Source organism: Notolepis coatsorum, assembly GCF_963971535.1.
Source record: "Notolepis coatsorum genome assembly, chromosome: 5".
Lineage (NCBI taxonomy): Eukaryota > Metazoa > Chordata > Actinopteri > Aulopiformes > Paralepididae > Notolepis > Notolepis coatsorum.
Window position 1 is genome coordinate 103,659,996 of NC_140169.1, and position 7,500 is coordinate 103,667,495.

Genomic DNA, 7,500 nt, shown 5'->3' on the forward strand with positions numbered 1-7,500 from the left:
CACACACACACACACACACACACACACACACACACACACACACACACACACACACACACACACACACACACACACACACACACACACACACACACACACTTGACATTGACATTGACAACTCACATAAGCAGGGCCGGACTGGGGAAATAATTCAGGCTGGGAAATATAGTGTGAAATATAGCCCCAGTCAGGCCACTTTCTAAGTGGGGGTCCCCCACCAGGAATTATTTTGTTACAAAGACTTAATTTCCTGCATTCTGGTGCAGGAATCTTTGAAACTTTACCCTTTAAATGCCAGTGTTTGTGATGGGCATCACAAATTATTGTAAAAAAAAACAAACAACAAAAACACATATTCAATACATTTTCGAATTGTAACCCTTTAAATGCCAGTTTGTGTGATGGCATCACAAATTATTGTTAAAAAACACACAAAAAGTTAAACATTTTCAATATATCAAATGCAAAGTACATTTTTTGCAGGGGATTATTACAGGCTAGGCATGTGTCAATGATTAGCAACAACACAGATTTTGATGGATTTTTTGTTTTTTGTAATGTCAGATTTAACAACAACTCTTTTCAGAATATTTCAGAGTATTACATTTTGTATCTGACATTACAAAAAAATCTAAAAATAAAAATGGTTATGCTCAGGGCTGAAGTTGAATAAAATATTTATGACTGTTTAGACTGCATTACTCTCTGTCATCTCCTGGTTGTTCCCCACCTAGGTTATCTAACCAGCGTGCCACCGCAACTAGAAACACTGGCCTGGCCTGCTTCTAAGTTCAGTGGCCTGACTGCAATTTTTTTTTTTTATTATAATCTTTTTTTTATTTTTATTATAATTTTTTCAAGTACCACCAGCAGTACCACCAAGTACCACTAGTGGTACGCGTACCACAGGTTGAGAACCCCTGCGGTAGAGGTTGGGTACTTTATTATCTAAAGATGGTGAGGATGGTAAGTTAGAGTGTTGTGTTCATTCATAGTTAAAGACCGTAGATGTTGAGGACTTTATTATCTAAAGACGGTAAGTTAGAGTGTTGTGTTCATTCATAGTTACAGACAGTAGAGGTTGAGTACTTTAATATCTAAAGATGGGAAGTTAGAGTGTTGTGTGCTCATTCATAGTTAAAGAGAGTAGAGGTTGAGTACTTTATTATCTAAAGACGGTAAGAGTGTTGTGTTCATTCATATAGTTACAGACAGTAGAGGTTGAGTACTTCCTTGTGATGTACCACATTCACACTCCAAAGTGATTTGGATTAACTCAAAACTGAGTTATATGGTTCTTCAGTGCAATGGTTCAATTAGATATTTTACAGTAAACATTTTGTATATCACTCTCCTTTGTATGGAGGAAGTATTCTGACCAAAGGTATGTGTGTGTGCGTGCGTGCGTGCGTGCGTGCGTGCGTGCGCGCGCGCGTGTGTGTGTGTGTGTGTGTGTGTGTGTGTGTGTGTGTGTGTGTGTGTGTGTGTGTGTGTGTGTGTGTGTGTGTGTGTGTGTCAGGTGGCCATCAAGGTGATAGACAAGAAGAAAGCGCGACAGGACTCATACGTCCTGAAAAACATGAAGAGAGAACCTCGCATCCACCAGATGATCAGACACCCTCACATAGTGGTACTGCTGGAAGTAAGACACACACACACACACACACACACACACACACACACACACACACACACACACACACACACACACACACACGTACACACGTACATACACACACACATATAGATAGATATACATCAAATCTTTTTTCTTTTGGTAAGGTTTTTTGGACACAATTTGCTATCAATTTGTATGCACCAAGTGCACATGTAGGCCAAATACATCGTGGGGTGTTTGTTCCCTTGTAAACCCTCTTAACCCCATTTGTATGCACCAAGTGCACATGTAGGCCAAATACATCAGTTCAGGAGGTTAATTAGCTCCAATTAGTGCAAAGAATATGTTCCCTACCAAAGGTCAAATCAAACCTACGGCCCTGACTATATAATCGTCTCTTGTCTCTGTCAGACGCTGGAGACAGAGAACAGTTACTACATGATCTTCTCTTGTCTCTGAGACAGAGAACAGACATGATATTCTCTTGTCTCTGAGACAGAGAACAGTTACTACATTGCTATTCTATTGCACTATTGCAATTCACTTTTCATCTGCCTAAATAAAAAATACATCGATCAACTTCAGTCGGTCCAAAACGCTGCCGCCAGGCTACTCACAAGGTCAAAAAAAAATAATCTTGCCACATCACCCCCATCCTTGCTTCCCTGCACTGGCTCCCGGTAAAAACCAGGATCAATTTCAAGGTTGTGGTGTTCGCCTACAGAGCCCTCCATGGGCAAGCGCCCCCCCCCCCCCCCTACATTAATGAGCTCATTCACCCACTCTCCTCCAGCCGGTCACTGTGGTCTTCCCATCAGGAGCTCCTGGTGGTGCTGAAGACAAATGGGGACCGAGCCTTGACTGCCCCAAGGCTCTGGAACGCCCTCCCTTAAGCCCTGAAAACCGCTCCCTCAGAGCTCACCTTTAAATGGCAGCTAAAAACCCACTCCTACAGGCAGGCCTTTTAAACACCCATAGCCGTTTTCTCTCTGTTCATGTCTGTTTTGTTTTTGTTTTTAGTTTTAGTTTTTCGGTGTCTATTCTAGTGTTTTAGCAAATTTCTTCTATGTTTCCCCCCCCCCCCCCCCCCACGTGTATTATTTCTTGTATTTTCCACTGATGTTTTAAAAAATGCTGTGAAGCACTCTGTGCACTCGTGCTGAGAAGGGCGCTATACAAATAAAGTTTTACCTACTGACTTACTTACATGATCTTCTCTTGTCTCTGTCAGACGCTGGAGACAGAGAACAGTTACTACATGGTCATGGAACTGTGTGCGGGCGGAGACTTGATGGACAGGATCTGTGATAGGAAGAGGCTGGAGGAGAGGGAGGTACGACGCTACACCAGGCAGATCCTCTCTGCCGTGGAGCACCTGCACAAGCATGGCGTTGTACACAGGTGACACACACACACACACACGCACGCACGCACGCACGCACGCACGCACGCACACACACACACACACACACACACACACACACACACACACACACACACACACACACACACACACACACACACACACACACACACACACACACACACACACACACACACACACACACACACACACACACACACACACACACACACACACACACACACACACACACACACACACACACACACACACACACACACACACACACACACACACACACACACACACACACACACACACACATTTACTTACTTACGTCATTGCATTGACTTACATTCATTTTCTAGCCCCTAACTTCAACCTTAACCTTAAGCTAACCCTAACCTTAAAGGAACACTCCACCATTTTGGGAAATATTGATATATTTCTTATATCAGTTTTGGAGTTGTTGGTAGTTGTATTTCTTCACTTTTGATGGCGCTATACGAACTGCTCCATACTGCTTCCAGTCCTTGTGCTAACAGAGATTAAACTGATATCAATCTTCTCCTCTGACACTGGGGAAGATCGCAAATAAGTGTATATCCAGAAATGGTGGAGTGTTTAATAACCACTAACTCAGAAATCAGTTGTTGTTTTTGTGTCCCCTATTGAAAAATGCTGTCACCATTCAAGCTGTTTGAAGTCTAAAATGTGTCCCCAATCTTATAGTTAAAGGTGGGGTTAGCAATTTCAGAGAAATAAGCAAGAATGAGTTTACGTCCAGCAGAAATAGAGCAAGTTCTGCATCACTTTTCAAGCCGGCAGCAAGACAAGAAAGGTTTTCCACAGACTGCCAGAGGCACCAGCAGCTTTAAGCTGCATAAGAAAATTTAAAATTTCTTTGAAAAGTGCACAGTTTGCGGGAGACCGTCTGCCGATCAGAGGCTTATTATCTTTAGAAAAATACAGCTTAACCTTTAAGCTAGCCCTATTTTCTGAAAATCCGCCTAAAAATACATACCTAAGTAAATGGTAAATGGAAGATTGTTTCTTGATGAAACAAAGGAGAATATAAATTATGATTTTTCTTTGCATCTTTGACAGTGAATAACACCATGGTAAAATGACCAGACATAACAAACTTCCACTGAGCTCGTTCAGCACCTTCTTGAGATCACGTGTACAAAGAAATCTAAGGAAATGAATAAAGGGAAGATGATTAAACAGAAGGTTTTGTAGATACAGTACTGAATTCTGCCATCCAGACACAGAAATATTATTATAGAATATAGAATATCACGGGCGGCCGGGTAGCGCAGCAGACTAAGCCTCTGCCTACCACCGCAAGAGACACTGGTATCAAATCCGGCTGTCAGCGGTACCTCCGGCTTGGACGGTCGTCCATACTGATACAATTGGCAGTGTCAGCGGGTGGGAAGCCGGTGGTAAACAGCGACTCCTACAGGTCGGTCAGGGCGCCTGCACAGCGAGGGAGGGAACTGGGGGAGGTAGTGTGATCCTCGCTGTCAGGTGAAAAAAGAAGCGGCTGGCTGACTCTGCATGTATCAGAGGAAGCATGTGATAGTCTTCAGGGCTCCCTAGACCGGAAAGTGGGGGGCAGATGCGCGCAACTACCAGGAAGGGGAGGGGGGAATTGTCATAACGACTAAATTGGGATGGGAGAAAAATACAGAAAAAAGGAGGAGAAAAAGTAGATAAAAAATAAATAATATAGAATATCAGGCCTATAAATGACCTTATTATAGCCAACTTGCACATCTATGGATCAGGCCAAATCTACTCTTTCCAATGCCAGATTCAATTTGGATTTAGTATCACCAAGCGTGCAGGAAGAACCGAAAATGAAATCTACTGTATGTACAGTTCCATTCTTATAATGGATATGGCTCCGCCATTTTGGAATGGATTGCATTTTTGTGGTAGATAATCCAGAGAAATAAGAGAAATAAAAAATAATAATCAGGAAGTAATTTGCTTGCAGGAAGCTGGAATCGGCTGGGAAAGGTAGTTTTCTGAAATTTCAACGCTCATTGGGAGCTCTGGATGCCCTCTCCTCATACAGTATGACTACAAAACATTTAACGATGCTAATTCAAAATGGCGGATATTTGCTAAATTATAAAGACATTCCATAAACAAAAATCTCACTAATAAGTTATAACACTTTATTGGTAAACAAACGTATTGTTGAAAATATACACTGTGACTGCTGTTTTAACTTACGATTCACTTTTCATCACGGCATGGTGGTGTGTAGAACCCAGATGCAGACAAGCAGAGGATAGACAGGAGGCGGAATGCGGTGGTTGCTCTTTCACAATAACGTGCACTTTATTGTGACACACGGGAGCATAATACGAAAAGACAACACTTTGAAATGGGGAAAATAAAAGAGAGATCGTAGTCTCAAAAACGAGATAAGCACAATGATAAACAACTAACAAGCACGACACATGGATCTTGCAGACGGCAAGAGTAGGCTACTCACGTAACAAACGCAACAGTGAAATAGGAAACAGAAGTAATGACCCAGCAAAGGACAGCTGGGTTGACAACACTTAAATACCAGGACTAATTAGAGACAAGAGGATGATTAGTGAAATAACACACAGCTGGGGTAATGACTAAACATGAACCGTAGCAGGGGAAATATACAAAAACACCAAACAGCACATAGATACAGACACAAGGAGACAAAACTAAATTAGACAATGGGGCACAGTAAAGACAACAGATGAACACACAACAGATTGGTGATGACAGAAAGGACATTAATAAATAAAAGACAACAAAGATGAATGCACTGAACTAGTCCACCTGGTGGTTGAGAGACGTAGTTCAGGCGTGGGAAATGGCCATGGACAGATGAGGGTTGTGACGCAGTAAAGGGGGGAAAATGTCCATGGACCAATGGGGGTTGTGGAGCAGGACCGGGGGGACTGTTACAGTTTTGACAGGATTATGGTCTTTACTCTTGGATACATTTGAAAAAAAAATCAACACTATGTCATACAGTCTAGAGTAGGGTGAGCATATTTTGATTTCCAAAAAAGAGGACATGCTAGCCCCAGCCTCGAGATACATAATGATACTCAAAGTTTACTCAAATATGCCTTATTGTTATACTATTATTTAAAGTATGCCTCCTCTGTATGGATAGAAAATTATTATTTATATTATTTTATATAACACAATAATATCTCTCTATAACCAAAGACACACCAAACCAAAGTTAATCAACATGCTTTATTATGCCTAAAATGATCTCTGACCAATCTCAATGGCACAAGAATAACTTAAAAATGAACCTGTAACAAAATAATAGCTCTAATAGCTCTAATGTTCTAAATAATACCTCTTCTGTAGAAAATACAGCTTTAACAAATTATCTCTGTATCTTTTCAATGTAAATAATACAACAGTAACCTCACAAAGATACTAATATAATTATTAAGTGCACTATGCTGTTTTGGATTTGTACATTTGCATAACTTTCCATTAGTAAACATGACATATTTATTACCTATGTTTATTACATAAATAAAAAAAATACAAATTTGAGGCACCATGAACCAAATATAAGGCTACTAAACATTTTGGCAGTGTCAGAGTCTGGAAATGTCTTTTTTCCAATCCATGCATATGTAGCAGTTGTGATGTTTCACAGTATGAAATACAAACGCATTTACAGCATCCTCTGTTCTCCTGGGTCTAACAAATAATTCTGTCAACTTTGCAGACAAACTCTCACCTTGCACAGCTTTTAAAAAATGTTTTTCTGTGTCCATGTGCGTTTTAATCTTAACAGGTGAGTAACCGCGTCATGCCCGTGCGCGGAACGCACGCAAGTCACAGCAGTTTGCGAGCGTCTAGCGGCTCGGAGCTGCATTCCTCGCCAAACATATAATATACCGTTCAAAATATTTATTTGTTGTCGTTCAAATGCCACCTCACTCGACCAATTCCCTGCCTCGGTTCTCGAGTTACATGACAATATGTCAGGCGAGCGTCTTTTTAAGACATGTAGGTCTTTGAAACCCGGACAAATTTCATGAATTTATAAAAAAAAACGCCCCGGACAAGGCGTGAAAAGGGGACATGTCCCGGCAAAAGAGGACGTTTGGTCACCCTAGTCTCTAGAGAGATTGATTTATGACGTGATGTCATTTTGGGACCGGTACCGGCCCGTCAGGCTTAAGCGGTTAAAGCTGCTGGACATGTTTCTACTGGACATGTTTCTAACATGTTTCTACTGGACATGTTTCTACTGGACATGTTTCTACTGGACATGTTTCTGCTGGACATGTTTCTACTGGACATGTTTCTGCTGGACATGTTTCTACTGGACATGTTTCTACTGGACATGTTTCTGCTGGACATGTTTCTACTGGACATGTTTCTACTGGACATGTTTCTACTGGACATGTTTCTACTGGACATGTTTCTAACATGTTTCTACTGGACATGTTTCTACTGGACATGTTTCTACTGGACA

General features: G+C 41.3%; 1 protein-coding gene across 1 annotated transcript in view; it reads left to right on the forward strand.

Moving 5' to 3' along the window:
- LOC311228296 (uncharacterized protein) overlaps positions 1 to 7,500 on the forward strand; it is a gene marked incomplete at both ends in the record, with an annotated part of 83,692 nt that overhangs the window by 51,737 nt on the left and 24,455 nt on the right. Inside the window, 2 exon segments of the mRNA XM_084314204.1 lie at positions 1,520 to 1,642; positions 2,850 to 3,019. Of these exon segments, the coding sequence (XP_084170330.1) occupies positions 1,520 to 1,642; positions 2,850 to 3,019 (293 nt within the window).